Source organism: Mirounga leonina, unplaced genomic scaffold (genome assembly GCF_011800145.1).
Source record: "Mirounga leonina isolate KUSES-001 unplaced genomic scaffold, KU_Mleo_1.0 Mir_170, whole genome shotgun sequence".
Lineage (NCBI taxonomy): Eukaryota > Metazoa > Chordata > Mammalia > Carnivora > Phocidae > Mirounga > Mirounga leonina.
This window is the reverse complement of record NW_023270433.1, coordinates 17,096,795-17,112,746: the sequence shown is the minus strand read 5'-3', so window position 1 is coordinate 17,112,746 and position 15,952 is coordinate 17,096,795. Positions and strand designations below refer to the sequence as shown.

Below are 15,952 nucleotides of genomic sequence, written 5' to 3'. Positions count from 1 at the left end.
CAATGCAACAGAGACTCAGACACATTCAGCTGTTACAGTCACACAGCTTCCCGGTGACAGGGACAGGATGTGAATGCAACTCTGTCTCACGGCCAAGTCTGCTCTTCGCCCTGGAAGAATTCTGATGAATCGGCCGGCTGCCCTAGGAATGTGTATAATGCTATTCAGGTGCTATCTTCTCAGTGAGAAGAAAGGCTAGTGAAGGGTTTATGAACCCTTCTCCCTGTTTGCTACCCCAAGGTTAAAAGGTTTCAAGATTGAGGCTGGTGGCCAGGGCTCCAAGCTGACTCTCCGCCATCCCCGGATAACTTCTACAGCCTCCAAGAATATCTGGGCTGGTGGTGAAGATTTGTGTACAAGGCAGGGCTCAGGGAGAAGCTGGAGAAACCAGGGAAAAGGCCAACTTTTCAGATTAATAATAATGATGCTGATGACATCATTTCTTGTCCACTTACCCCAAGACCTGTGATAAAAAATAAAAGAAGGATATTACACTGTGTGCAAGACAGAATCCTAGCCTGGGGTTTAGAACACTTAGGTTAAGCCAAACATAGTTCCCGTGCTTTTTGGCCTCAATTTGTTCATCTTTATCTTTGACAGAAGGAAGGAGGTTTACATGTGGTTAAGATCAACTTAAGAAGCCAGTTGTCTTGAAAAAAGGGAAAAGTTTGTATAAAGACATGCAGTTCTGACACAGAAGGTTACCGCAAAGAAACACAACTACTGTATGCTTTTTATGCTTCTATTTTTAAACTTACGGATATAAATTCTTATTTAGATTTGCATATGCATGGGGAAAAACTCTATAGAAAGATATATAGAGAGAGACCAAAGTGAAAGAGAAAGAGGACACTGGTTTGTGTTTTTTCTTTATATATTTCAGCAGTGTATACATTTGTTTTACTTTATTTTACAATGAGCCTGAGCTATTTGAAACAAACAAACAAAAACTAAAAGAAGACTGAAGACCCGCTGGGGAAAATACCTTATAAATTGCGACAGTTCTACCACAATTAAGATGAACACAATTATTCCGGGTTTTCATTTCAGAGCTAAGAAAAAGGTGTCTAATTATGAGCATTCCAACAGCCAGGGAGTGCTTCTTCACAGGTGTGGGACACAGCCATTGGGAACTCTGTGGTCACGGTCCCTGACCCGCTGGTGTCCTCAAGGAGACCACAGTCCCGCCCACTTGCTTCCTTCTACCTGCCAGGTCCTCTGCATTTATGTTCTCTCTCACATGCACTGGGCACATATGGCGGGGCTCTACGCCCTAAGGCACCACTTTTATTTGATCACCCCCCTCCTCAAAGGGACGCTTTCAGCCAAGCACCCTAGCCTGCCCTTGAACTGCTTGAACTGCCTCATGAAAGAAAACCAGCACCCCCGAATCAGAGGTCGTCCAGAAAACCGGAGGCGGTGCCGCTCCTCTTTATTTTAATACATCCCACACCTTCGCCCAAATCATGGAATTTGAAAACTGTCCTCACAGACTGCTGGGAATCTATGCTAAAGAAATAACTCAGAACACAAAGGAGCCTTCTGCCCCAAGATGCTCAGAGCAACACTGTTTATAATAGATTAAAATTGAAAGCACCCACTCAAAACGCCCACCATTCAGGTGAAGTAAAGCGATAGAATAGTCCCCTCCGTGAAATACAGGGCAAATGACGTTTATGAAGACTTGGCCCTGATGAAGGGCGAAGAGTTCTGGCATCACGCTGCTCTGCTTAAACTCTCTGCTCTAGAACTTAGAAGCTGTGTGACCCTGAGTGAGGCACCCAGGCTCACTCTGCCTCAGTTCTCCCATCTGTGAAAAAGGGGTAATAATGAGACCCACGTCGGAGGCTTCGGAACACAGCGACCACCCAGACCATCTCAGCTCCCATCATCCCCATCATCCCTGAAGGAAAAACCAGATAATAGCAGCAACCACACTCTGTGTCTACTTAGGGCCGGGCGCTGGCCCGCTGTGAACGCATTATCCCAGTTAGTGCCCAGAGCAGCTTTGGTGGGTATGATAAGCCCCATTTTACTCAACAGGAGCCTGAGACTCAGAGGTTGAATTTGTCCCCAGGTCACATGATTAGTGTGTGACAGAGCAGATTTGGGGCCCAGGTTTCTCTGAGGCCAGAAACTGTGCCCTTCAGCATTATACTGACCCCTTGAAGGTAGGGGTCATGGTGGGAGTAAACACTTTCTCTCACAAGGGCACCGTTCAGAAGGTGAAAAGCTTTGTGAAGCAGGTGCATGAAACACACAACTAAAATGTCAACAATCACTCTAGAGACGCTGACAAAGGAAAGCAAAAGGATGGAGAATTTTTTCCCCCTGTATATTTGCTTTCCCACCAAACAATGAGTTAAGCCTCACCCTCCACCTCATGTTACCCTTGCCTACCCTCAGGCCCTTCCAGTGTTAGAAATCTGCCGTCTGAGAACATATATCGTGAGGTCATAGATTTCGGGAACTGAAAGGAAGCTCAGCATTTCATTGGCCCCTTCCCAGGCAGGCTGGTCTGAAGCTCCCTCTCTGGTTCCAGGGTTCAGTCTCCACAGATGACCACCGCCTTCCCTGAAGAGATTTGTTTCACTCCTGCAGCCAACAGGTGGCAGAACCAGGGCCACAGCTCCCATTTCCTGCCCCCCTCCCCCACCCAGCCTCTGGGGCTCCTCTCCCCGCCCCGCCATGCCATTCTTCCAGGAATCAAAGGGTAAAACCCATCCCTTTAGAAGGGCAAGGGCTGCTCCCTGACTTTAACAGATAATGACTTTCACACAATAAAACCAGCTTACCAGAAGTACCATCAGGCCCAGCAAATCTGGGTCCCAAAGAAATAAAACGAGGGGAAAAAAGTGGAGAAGGCTTCAAATGTCACCGGAAGAATAAAATATTTAATATCATAAAAAGGTGCAGAGGCTTTATGAGAAAGCCACACATTATAATCTTGGAAACCCCAAGTCTCACTCCCACCCCCTCCCCCCAGAAGGGGGGAGGGGCATATGCGGAGTTCACAAATGAAACGTGCAAATGCACGGCTCCCAACTGAGGGGTAACTCCCTTCCTTTCGAGCCCTCAAGTTTGATCCTTCTGTGCAGGCTCTGCGTCAACAGACACAGTTCCATTCTACTGCTTTTCTGACTATCCTCCGCCCTCTGCCGATACTCATTCTCTTTTTATCTTCCTGCAGATCTCTTGGATACAGAGGAAGAAGAAGAAATCCTGGACATTGAAAAAGGATGGGGAGAAGGAAGTGTCCCCTCCCTTTATGCTCCCTGACACTGGGGACTTTTGCTTTGGGGAAGGATCCTCAGCTTCCAGAAGTTGCCATCTGATGAGTTAAGGGAATAGGCTTTGGAGTTAGATATACCTGGGTTTGAATTTCTGCTCTGCCTTTATCTGGCTGGTTGGACTTGGGCAAGTTTCTCACGCTTTCTCAATCTGTTTCCTCGTTGGTGCGCCTGGGTGGCTCAGTTCAGTTAAGTGTCTGCCTTCTGCTCGGATCATGATCCCAGGATCCTGGGACAGAGCCCCACATCAGGCTCCCTGCTCAGCAGAGAGCCTACTTCTCCCTCTCCCTCTGCTGCTCCCCCTGCTTGTGCTCTCTCTGTCTCTCTCTGTCAAATAAATAAATAAAATCTTTAAAAATAAAATTAAATAAATCTGTTTCCTTGTGGACAAAACAGAAGTAACAATAGTGTTCACCTCATAAGCTAGCTGTAAGGATCCAATGTGAGGATGCATTTCAAACATTTATCCCAGGGACTGGCATGAAATCAGCTCTCAAAAACTCTATATGTATCCCCATCAGTAATACTATTACTGATATTATTGATAGCACTAATTCCTTTATCAATAGCATCAACCAATTCATGCTTTCAATAACACTATCAGGACCAGTATTCCTGACGAAGGTGCATATAGAGAATTCTCAGTCTATGGACCTGTTTGATCAGAGGGCACTTTGATGGGGACACAGCATAGGAGATACTCCACCCTTGACAAAGACTATTTCCTGGCCGAAGCATCTCTGAAGGAGTTCCCATAAAGATGTGTTGCCCCCTGACTTTGCATATTTGTAAAGATTTTTAAGAAAGAAAAGGTGGCACGCATCATTCCTCCTATTCTGGACTCTGGGAAAAGCAACCCTGGTGGTACCCTACATCCATCCCACCCCTGTCACTGGTCTGCTGGGATGGACTGCACCTGAAGAGTCCATTTCTGGGGAGGGAAAACCACTCCCCAGGGGGTGGGCCCTGTCCAGGAGGGCAGAATGCCAGGCACAGGGGCTCGGGCTTCCCCGGGTCAGCAAAGCCTGGGCTATGCTCCAAAGTGATTTCTCACCCAGCTGATTCTCCCTCCGTGCCTTCCCCACAGTTGCTGGGTTTAGTTTCTTTTAATCACAGCCCAACTGAGTCATTAAGGGTGGTCGGCGGGGGGAGGATGAGAAATGGAGAGACGCAGCTCCCTCTCCCTATATGAACCAGATTCTAGTGTTTGCCTCCTTCTGAGTGGTGCCAAAGAGGAGTCTGGCCTATAATAAATGGTCATTCCTACCCTTATTCATCTTGACTTGAAAAAAGGCAGCACGTTTGGGGTTGCCTTTCAGCATCTCATGGCAATCAGGGGTCCTGCAGCTCTTCCTAATATCTGGGAGGCGAGATGGCTTTTTAGGTCAAAATGGAAAAAGCACAAGAGGGAGAAAGAGAATATGGCTGGGTGATTTCTGGGGGGGTGGGGCAGAGTGGGATTGGTCTTCAAAGGGAGGGCTGGGGACTGACACTAGACACACATCCTAAAAGATAACCACCACTCAGCAGGATCCAGCAAGCATGCAAATCCCTGCACCTCCCTCAGTCCTAACTTTCTATGAAGGCCCTGGATGGTCTGGCACCTGCCCTCCTCCCCACCCTCCTTCCTCTGTGCTTCTCCACATACCCTCTCTTCCTCCCAGGCAGTTCCGTTTTTCTCAAGTGTCAAGTGGAGATAATCATACAACCTAGCTCATGGGATGGCTGAGAGAATTACACTGTTTAAAACAAGCTCAGCACTCAGAACCATGTCTGCACACAGATCACTGTGTGGACCGTCGTTCTTACAGTCCTAGCCTTTGTCTTTCATAAAATGGATACAGCAATGCCCACCTAGGGGGAGAGTTACCCGCATTGACTGCCATGAACGCGCGAGAACTGGCACGCAGCATTACTGAGTGCCCCCCTCTCCGACCCCAGCCCCCTTCTCTCTGCTCTCACACCCACCCGGTGAGATATTCTCCTGCAGAGACGAAGGCACTTGTTCGAGGTCACACGCAGTCCTGCCGAAGCCCCTCTCGTCTTCTCAGCTACCTGAAAAACATGGTGGGGCTCTTATCCTGTACCCCCCCGTTCCATTCACCACGCTGGATGCAGGGCAACTGCTGACTAAGTCTCTGGGCTGTTGCAATGGCAAAGTGGGTGCTCTAAGGTCATTACCTAGACAGAGGCAACGGGGAGGAAGGAGTCTTAGGATCAAACCTTGATTCTGTCACTGCTTCCCTCCATGAACTTGGGCCATTTCTGCATCTTTCGAAGCCTTTGCTTTTCTGTCTGTATAATGGGAGAGGTGCTGGCCTTGTTAGATCTCTAGGGTGCCTTCCTGCCCTGAGAGCCCCGGCCTGTGTGTCCATGCTGTAGGTCAAAGGTAGGTTTAAGAGGGCCACGCATTCTCTGCTAGTCTTCTCATCAACAGGTGAAGTCCAGTTCCCTCTCTTTGAATCCATACTGACTTTAATGACCTGCCTGACAAATAGAATGGGGCAGAAATGAGGTCCTGGGACTTCTGAGGCTAGATGCTAAGAAGGCTTGCAGCTTCTGCCTGTGCTCTTAAAACACTTGATCCCGAGATGCTCCTTTTGCAAACCTGGCCTCTGTGGCCTGAAAAGTCCAGACAAACGGACAGGCCATGAGCAGGCACTCTAGTTGACAGCCCCCACTGAGCTGAGGTCCAGCACGGCCAAGGGTCAACTGCTGGCCATTCCAGTCCCTTGTGGGTAAGTGAAGGGACCCTCTTGAAAGAAATCTTCCAGCTGCAGATGGCCCACCTGTCATGGATCAGAGACAAATCACCCAGCTGAATGAACCCTTCCCATGTTCCTGACCCACAATATGTGAGCAAAACATTGGAAAAAGGAAGGTAAGCTGTGAATTGCTATTTCAAAAGGGGCGGAGAACAGATTTTGATCACCTGATGGTCTGAGGCTGATTCCATCAAAAGGCTGCTTCCCACGCCGGGAAAACCAGGGGAATACAAAGGAGCAGCGTGAGCAGAATGCTTCTGGGGGCTGCAGCTACATAGAGGTGGTGAAAGTGTCCTCTACACAATATTATGATGAAGTACCTATAGTTTTCTTTGGTTTTGTCCTCTATCTTTTTTTTTTTTTAATTTTTTTTTTTTTAAAGATTTTATTTATTTGACAGAGAGAGACAGCTAGAGAGGGAACACAAGCAGGGGGAGTGGGAGAGGGAGAAGCAGGCTTCCCGCCGAGCAGGGAGCCCGATGTGGGGCTCGATCCCAGGACCCTGGGATCATGACCTGAGCTGAAGGCAGACGCTTAACGACTGAGCCACCCAGGCGCCCTGGTTTTGTCCTCTATCTTGATTAAAAGTTCGCAATGTTTATAGTGCCACACAGAATAAATGGAAGCACGGCTTACTTTTCAGACTGTGCCTTGCTGATATCACTGTGCTTGCCAGATTTATACAATTTCTAATAGATAACAATTTTTTACTGTTTGGCACATTGAAGGGGAGCACAAGGCTCCCTCCCCTTTCTGATGCTTCATTCACTGCTACTTCCTCCATCCCTGGTCAAGAGGTGAGGGTCTCCCTGGAAATACTTGAAAATCTAAATAACAAGGTCATTCTTTATATGGTATCTCTTGGATCACCCTCCCTCCCCATATTACTGTTCACCCTACATTCATTTCCCATCACTGCTGTAAACAGATGACCACGAACTTGGTGGTTTAAAACACACATTTATTAGCTTACAGTTCTATAGGTTCAAAGTCCAGCAAAATTCTCACTTGGCTAAAATCAAGGTATTGGCAGGGTTTCATTACTTTCTGGAGGCTGTAGGGGGTGAATCCGTTTGCTTGCCCTTCTCAAGTGTTACAGACTTTCCTTGGCTTGTAACCCCCTTCCTCCCTCTTCAAAGGTAGCAATGTTGTATGGCTCTGAGTTCCTCTGCTGCCCCCTTCTTCCACATTAAAGGACCCTGTGATTACACTGGGCTCACACTAATGATTCAGGACAATCTCCTGCTTTAAAAATTGGCTTATAGCAACCTTAATTCCATATGCAAATTTAACCTTCACCTTTGTCATATGAGGTAAAATATTCACAGGTCACAGGCATTAGGATGTGGAATTCCTTGTGGGGGCTATTATTCTGCCTACCACACACATCCAGTGACCATCCCTAATTTGGGCAACTATATACCTGAGGACCATAGTATCCCAGGGAAAGATTACCACAGAAGAACCAGAAAACCAAGTCAACACCAAGCCAATTTTTTTTTTTAAATTTGGGGTTTCAGAAGTTGAGGTCTAAACCGAAGGTAAAATATAATGATAATAATAGTAATGGAAAATCTGTGATGTGTTAGAGAATTAGCTTCTCCACCCCTCACCCCCCATCCCCCTAAAGAGCTAATAAGGATCAATCGAGCTTGGGAAGAGAGGAATGTTGGAAATCAAACAAGATGGTCTTGCAAACGCTATAGAATGTCCTTAAAAGAGATCCTGTGCTCCATTCACAACAGGCTTGTCCACAGGGTGGCTGAAGAGAATGAGGGGCTAGAGAAAATCAGGTGAGTTTGAGGGATTGGAAAGCAGAGAGCGTCTCAGCCTCACTTGCCAGATTGCATCTGGCACCTGACAAACATAGGGTGCTCTTCCTTGGCATGACAGCTGCCAACGACAAGTGCCTTCATGGTCTACCTATGTCAACAGGTCTTCAGCTAGCTCCCCGCAGGTCCCAATGCCCGCAGTGTGATATAGAAGAGCTGATGGCCTCAGTAGGGCAGGAAAGCATCTGATAGATAGAGCCAGCTGGCCTCAAATGACCTTGTGGTGGGGATGGAGAGAACAAGGCAGCAGGTACCAGGATAAACCACATGCCTATAAATCGCATGGGAACAGAGAGGTCCTGGCACAATACCATAAAGGAAAGACAGTGATGGACAAGTGCCAGACAAGACAGCAGGCACTAGAATTCACAGGCAGTGGTCCAGTACCGACCATCCTCTTACCCCCGTGCTTAAATGAACATCAGCCTCCTTTGAACTTAGATGTTCAGGAAGAGGTGGGAAGCAGAAAACCTAAGTTGAGCTAGAAGTATGTTTCCACTACCAATGGATGGAGCGGTACAGAAATGAAATTCAGTTACAGAAACATCATAGAAAATTAAATATGCTGTGCTCCTGAATTTTTGTGGCCCCAAACATCATACCCACTGCATAAAAACATCAGCAATCGTGGTCTCATCACCTTGCACATAAATGGCCTTTTGTAAATCCCTAATCATTTCCGAGTACGTACTTTGATTTTTCAGAAAACCTATGAGTTCAAGAGCTACTGCTCCCTTCTGAGAGATTAAGAAACTGAGACTAACGAGGTCAACGTAGATTCGAAAGCTCACCAATGACCAAGCCAGAACTTAAACCCAGTTCACTCAGGCCAGCCTTCTTTCTCAGCTCCTCTCCCACTATCTCCTTTCTGCACCACAGGAAAGCAAGGCCAAAATGGTTCTGGCAAGAAGAATATTGAAAACATGTCCTTGGACCTCTACCTGGCCACCTTGTGGTCCTATTGGGAAGTCACTCTGCTTCCCACGTGGGTGAGGGACCTGCTGTCCCAGTTTGTTGTGATGATGAGTTATTGGATGCAGACATGACTCGAGAACTCTAAAGTGCGAAAAATAGAAGGTGTTATTACTTTTTTTTTTTTTTGCCAGATGGAGTTTCTTAGAAGAGGGGCTGTAAGAAAAAGTTTCTCTCTGCGGGTATGACAAAGAGTCTACAGAGAAATAAGAGAAATCTTAAAGTTTAGAGTAAAAGTGGGTGTCTCCCCATCAACTCTGAAAGTGCAGAGAAGAGCTTACCTTAGCTGTATCGAGCCCTGAAGTTGAAGTTTTAACATTAGATCTTTAATCTAGAGAGGAAGGTCTCTGGCAACCTCATCAGAAGGCTGAATTTTCTCTTAACCTCCAGGGAAGGAATGTTCTTTTGCTCTCTCTCTGCATTTTGCCAGTTTACACTGATGGGAGGGACCAAGAGACATATCCCACCTAGGTACATGCTTGTGTGTGCACACCTCTGCATGCTGAGATTTCATTCTTCTGGGACATCTACCTTTGAGGAAAGGAAGTTCAGGAAACAGAACTGATGGAAAAAGGGAATAGAGGCAGACAACATAATGCCTTTCAGAAATGCCAGCTTTGTGTTTTGGAGACCACACTGCTGATCTGGGACATCTTTTTGAGTCGTGTGTCCACTGCCTAGCTTTAAGACTTGGGCAGGTCATCCTCTCTCTCACCGGGCCTCACTTTTCTATTATGCAAAACGGAGGGCAGGGTTGCAATACTCTGAAGTAGACACCTGCAGTCTACGGCCATACCACCCTGAACGTGCCCAATCTCATCTGAAGTAGGCACCTGCTGACACCAACCCCCCTTTCTGTTGCTTGCACCCTACTTTTCCTTGAGAGTCTGGGCCTTCCCTCAACTCACTACCGTGCATTTTAGGGCAAGTGCCACTTGGCCCAAGTCCCAGGTACGACTGGATCTCGGATGAGCCCAGTCCTCCCCCCTGACCACAGTGACTGGTACAGTGATGGATATGAGGACCAAGCTGGCCCAATGAGATGAAATCCTATGACTTTAGCTGGAGGAACTGGGAAAAAGATGCTCTTAGTGAGTGGGGAAGCCAGAGTTGTCCAGAGAATGGCATGGTGCTGAGGCAAGCAGAGACAAGAGAAGAGGGATCCCAATGACATTGTTTGATCCCCTTAATCCTACTGGGCCTTGACTTCTGTTTGATCCAATACATTTTTTCTTTTTGCCTAAACTAGTTCTGAGTTTCTGTCACTTGTAATCCTAAGAATTCTGATAAAAAAATCTCCACTTGCCCATCTACCTTTGAAGATCTGTTGATCTTTGAGTCTACAATACAGTTTAATTGCATTATTTCATTCTCTAGAAGTTTCTTCTTTGTATTGGTCTCCCAGCCATTGTCTATTTCCCTACCTGTGGTGCAGGCACATTAAGAGCTGACTGCGTGATAATATGATACTTTATGTGGAAAACCCAAAACACTCCACCCCAAAACTGCTAGAACTCCTACAGGAATTTAGTAAAGTGGCAGGATATAAAATCAATGCACAGAAATCACTTGCATTTCTATACACCAACAACAAACAGAAGAAAGAGAAATTAAGGAGTTGATCCCATTTACAATTGCATCGAAAATCATAGGATACCTAGGAATAAATCTAACCAAAGAGGCAAAGAATCTGTACTCAGAAAACCATAGAATACTCATGAAAGAAATTGAGGAAGACACAAAGAAATGGAAAAATGTTCCATGCTCATGGATTGGAAGAACAAATATTGTGAAGATGTCAATGCTACCTAGAGCAATCTACACATTCAATGCAATCCCTATCAAAATACCATCCACTTTTTTCAAAGAAATGGAACAAATAATCCTAAAATTTGTATGGAACCAGAAAAGACCCCGAATAGCCAGAGGAATGTTGAAAAAGAAAAGCAAAGCTGGTGGCATCACAATTCCAGACTCCAAGTTCTATTACAAAGCTGTCATCGTCAAGATAGTATGGTACTGGCACAAAAACAGACACGTAGATCAATGGAACAGAGTAGAGAGCCCAGAAATGGACCCTCAACTCTATGGTCAACTAATTTTCAACAAAGCAGGAAAGAATGTCCAATGGAAAAAAGACAGTCTCTTCAACAAATGGTGTTGGGAAAATTGGACAGCCACATGCAGAAGAATGAAACTGGACCATTTCCTTACACTACACACAAAAATAGACTCAAAATGGATGAAAGACCTAAATGTGAAAAAGGAATCCATCAAAATCCATGAGGATAACACAGGCAGCAACCTCTTCGACCTCAGTCGCAGCAACTTCTTCCTAGATCATCGCCAAAGGCAAGGGAAGCAACGGCAATACTGAACTATTGGGATTTCATCAAGATAAAAAGCTTTTGCACAACAAAACCTAAAGACAAACGACAGAATGGGAGAAGATATTTGCAAATGACATATCAGATAAAGGGCTTATCCAATTATTTGTTCACCCAGAGAACAAATAATCCAACCAAGAAATGGGCAGAAGACCCGAACAGACATTTCTGCAAAGAAGACATCTAAATGGCCAACAGACACATGAAAAAGTGCTCAACATCACTAGGCATCAGGGAAATCCAAATCAAAACCTCAATGAGATACCACCTCACACCAGTCAGAATGGCTCAAATTAACAAGTCAGGAAACAACACATGTTGGCAAGGATGCGGAGAAAGGGGAACCCTCCTACACTGTTGGTGGGAATGCAAGCTGGTGCAGCCACTCTGGAAAACAGTATGGAGGCTCCTCAAAAAGTTGAAAATAGAGCTACCCTATGACCCAGCAATTGCACTACTGGGTATTTATCCCAAAGATACAAATGTAGTGATCCGAAGGGGCACATACATGCACCCCAATGTTTATAGCAGCAATGTCCATAATAGCCAAGCTATGGGAAGAGCCCAGATGTCCGTCGACAGATGAACGGATAAAGAAAATGTGCTTTATATATACAATGGAATATTATGCAGCCATCAAAAAAAAAATGAAATCTTGTCGTGGATGGAACTAGAGGGTATTATGCTAAGCGAAATAAGTCAATCAGAGAAAGATAAGTATCATATGATCTCACTGATATGAGGAATTTGAGAAACAAGACACAGGATCATAGGGGAAGGGAGGGAAAAATGACACAAGATGACACCAGAGAGGGAGACAAACCATAAGAGACTCTTAATCTCAGGAAACAAACTGAGGGTTGCTGGAGTGGAGGGTGCTGGGAGGGATGGGGTGATTAGATGATGGACATTGGGGACGGTATGTGCTATGGTGAGCGCTGTGAATTGTGTAAGACTGATGAATCACAGAACTGTACCCCTGAAACAAATAATACATTATATGTTAATAAAAAAAAGAGCTGACTGCGTATTCTATTTCCTGTGGTCTCTCCCAGAGACACAGTCCTGGCCCACATCCCTGGCCCCATTCCTCCCTCCATCCCTAATTTCTTTCTTATTTACTGAGATGGTTGGGTTGCTAAGTTGAATCAACAGATTCCTGGGGTTCTCCCTCAGTTTACTGGGCGGGATAAACTAGAAAAAAGCCAGTCTGTGCTATAAATGATCACAGGGTCTATAACAGAGGTAGTAGGCATGTGGAAACAGTAATGATCTTTAGAAGAGTATGGTCACTTTTCCAAGGTGGGGAGGGAAAAAAAGACAAATCTGGAAAGAGGTCTACTTGTTTGCTACACAGGCTGGTGGGGAGCAATTCACTCTAGGCTAAAAGACGGTAGGAGCAAAGGCTCTGAGGCATTAAACGGGGATGTATGTTCAGAGAACCACACCTAATTCACTCCACCGGCTCTAGTGTAGAAGGAAGCAAAGTGATGGAGAGGTTGGAAAGGGTCAAATCAAGAAGGCATCGAATGCCAGGTGAAGAAGTTCATCTTGAAGGGCGAAGTTTACCAAGTGTGCTTCCATGAGCTCTGCCTCCCCACACATAAAACACTCACTAAATTGTTACAAATTCAGGTTCCTGGGACCTAACCCCCTCTACAGTATCAATATTACTGGTGTGGGACCCTGGAACCTACATTTGAAACAAGCACCCTATGTCATTCTGATAAAACAAACCATCCAGTTTGAAAGCCTCTTCTATAGGCAACAAAGATCCTCAAAATCCTCTGTGTCCTTATGCCATGCTTCATTCTGGAGCCTTAAGCAGATAAGACTGCCATTCCCCTCCATGCCCTTGCCTTGGCTATACCCACTCTTTCCCTAATGTAAGTTGACCCACCTCTTGAAGCCAGTTAAACACCATCTTCCCCAACTTCAACCAACCTTAAGGTCTCCACTGAAACTTTCTCTTCTGGACATCTCATTGACATGATCCCATTGTGCCCACAGAGGTAAGACATGCCCTACCTCACCCCCAAATGGACAGTCCCCTTCCTGAGGCCAGGAGCTCTCAAGGACCTATTGCATATTGGGCACTGGAGTTCTGATGTCTCATTTCATTCTTCCAACAATTCCACAAGGTAGGTTTAACGATCCCACTTTACAGATGGAGAAACCACGGGAGCCTGGTGTGCTGAAGGCCACAGAGGCAGCAGCCATGAGCGAGCTACCCCTCACAGGGAGAGGCCTCCAGCAAGCAGCCTTGGCACCTGGGCCAGCTCCATGGTCATGGGCCAATGGCACTTACCACACATCCTGAGGAGTCTACCTGGCGGTCAGACACACACTTGAAGTTTCGAGTGCAGCCCCCATTGTTCCGAGAGCAGTCACGAACTGGCCCAAAGGAGGACAGCAGGTCGTTGATGGTTTCGAAGTATGTGGACAGCATCGCTTCTTCCCTTGGAGACAAAGGGGATGGTTAAACCCCAAAGACATGTGTATCATTAGATTAAAAAAAATTAAATATGCATTCATTACAGTTAAGAGCACCATTTATGGTATTTGTAATCAAGAAAATGATACAAATACATATCTAAAAAGAAAATAGTAAGAAAAAATCCAATAGGTATGCCATCATATGACCTGATGTTTGTCTACTTGTGATGAAAAGGAATATACTTGGAACTTGGCACTCTTTATTTCACTAATCCTCATAATTTGGGAAGGTAGGCTTGAGATTTTCATTTTACCAATAAGTGAACTGTGGCTCAGAAGTGGCTGAAGTGTCTTGCTGAAGTCCACCCAGCTTGTAATGTGGCAGAACTGAAGTTTGTGCCAAGCTCCATCTGAGTCCAAAAAGGAAAGCTCTTCCTGCTATACAACTCTTAACTCACATTCTGTATGTTTCTACAGATTCCAGACCTCCCCATAGCAACTCCGCAAAATGAGCACATTCTTATTATCCCTACTTTGGATATACATTGAAACTATTAAAGGTATGGGATTTCCCCCAAGTTACAAAGCCTATAAACAGCAAAGCTAAGACACAAACACAGGACTGTCTGACTCTAGAACCTTAGAGCTTTATTTTTCATACTATTGCATAAATGTGACCCCGTCCAGACTGACAGCAAGAGCTGCTGGAAAGGTAATGGGATTCTAGGCAAATGCATCCTTCCTCCCAAATGAGGTTCCCAAGAGATGAGACTGGGCTAGGTACCATGATCCATGGATCTGCCAAAGTTTTATTAGATGAGATATACAGACAGGAGTTTTTGGATGCTGCTTTCTGGCAAAAGGGCCCCCAGATAAGGATATCCTAGCATTGGAGTATCTGTGATGCCCACAGTTGCAGAAGATATTAAAGGGACACCACAGGCACCGAGTCGAGGTACACATTATCCCATGATATAGGACTCATGGGATCCAGAATTGTGAAAGAAGGGAGATGCTTATTGCAAGAAGAGGCCAGGGAGTGCTATTGGTGATACCTCTGGACCATCCTTCATCCTTCTCTCACTGTTTCCTTCCGGAGGCATGGAGTTCTACGTTTTTGTGTCCTAGCTTATTTTCTATCTCCAGTATGATCCCCTTCTATACTATCTTTCATACTGACTGTCAGTGAATCTTGTACATTCCAGTTCTAATTCATACCTCACTCATCAATAATAGCTCTCCATTACTTACAGAAGAAAATCTAAGTTAGTTTCCTTGGCATTCAAGGTCCTTCATAATTTGGTCTCTGCCTGCCCATCCAGCTCCATTTACCCTGTCCTCATATTCTCTACTGGCTAGCCACAGGTCTCTTCTCATTCCCTGAACACACAATCTTAGGTTAGCTTCTCTGAGAACAGACTCTGAAACAGAGTTGCACACAGCAGATTTTTCAAGGATCCCTCTTCTACACTTGTAGGAAGTAAGCAAGGCAGGACTGGACAAGGGAGAGGCCGACCTGCAATGTGGTTAATGCAAATAGATCTGAAGCTTCAGTTTGTCTTTAGGGGAGCTCTAGAGCTGGGTGGCCCTTTAAGGATGTCCTGATTAGAGACAAGGGGCCCTGCCCTCTGTATCACCATGTTGGCCAGTCACTGGCCAAGGGCTGCCATCTGGAAGGTGGTATCCTTGGGTGAGGCAGTTCATTGAAGGCAATACCCAGGGAGGAACACAGCTATGGGCCACGAGCCACCATCCAGGGGACGGGCAGGTCATCCCTGAAAAAGGGATCTGAGTATAGTATGTACCTTCACTTCTCAGAATCCTTAATCATGCTTTTGGGTCTGGGATGCTCATCTCTGATTCTTCTCCCTGATAAAATCCCAAGAATCCTTCAAAACTATTCAAATTCAGGGCACCTGGGTGGCTCAGACAGTTAAGCGTCTGCTTTAGGCACAGGTCATGATCCCCAAGTCCTGGGATTGAGTCCCGCATCCGGCTCCCTGCTCAGCAGGTAGCCTGCTTCTCCCTCTGCCTCTGCCAGTCTCTCTCTCTCTCTCCCTGTCTCTCATGAATAAATAAATAAAATCTTTAAAAAAAACAAAAAAACTATTCAAATTCATCCATCCATCTATTCATTCATATATTGCACATGCTTATTGAGTGCTTACTTCATAGGAGGCACTATTCTAAGTACTGGGGATGCAGAAGTGACGTAGGACAAAGGCCTTACCTCCACAGAGCTTGCTATGAGTTCCTTTGTGAAACCCTGT

At 45.7% G+C, this 15,952-nt stretch overlaps 1 protein-coding gene across 3 annotated transcripts in view; it reads right to left on the bottom strand.

Annotated features, from left to right (window-relative positions):
• The window catches only part of ASTN2 (astrotactin 2), an 868,677-nt gene that overhangs the window by 340,031 nt on the left and 512,694 nt on the right, over nucleotides 1-15,952 (bottom strand). For all 3 annotated transcript variants that reach the window (XM_035015962.1, XM_035015963.1, XM_035015965.1), the window contains one exon: nucleotides 13,555-13,705. In XM_035015962.1, coding sequence (XP_034871853.1) covers nucleotides 13,555-13,705 — 151 coding nt within the window. The remainder of the gene's footprint in view (nucleotides 1-13,554; nucleotides 13,706-15,952) is intronic.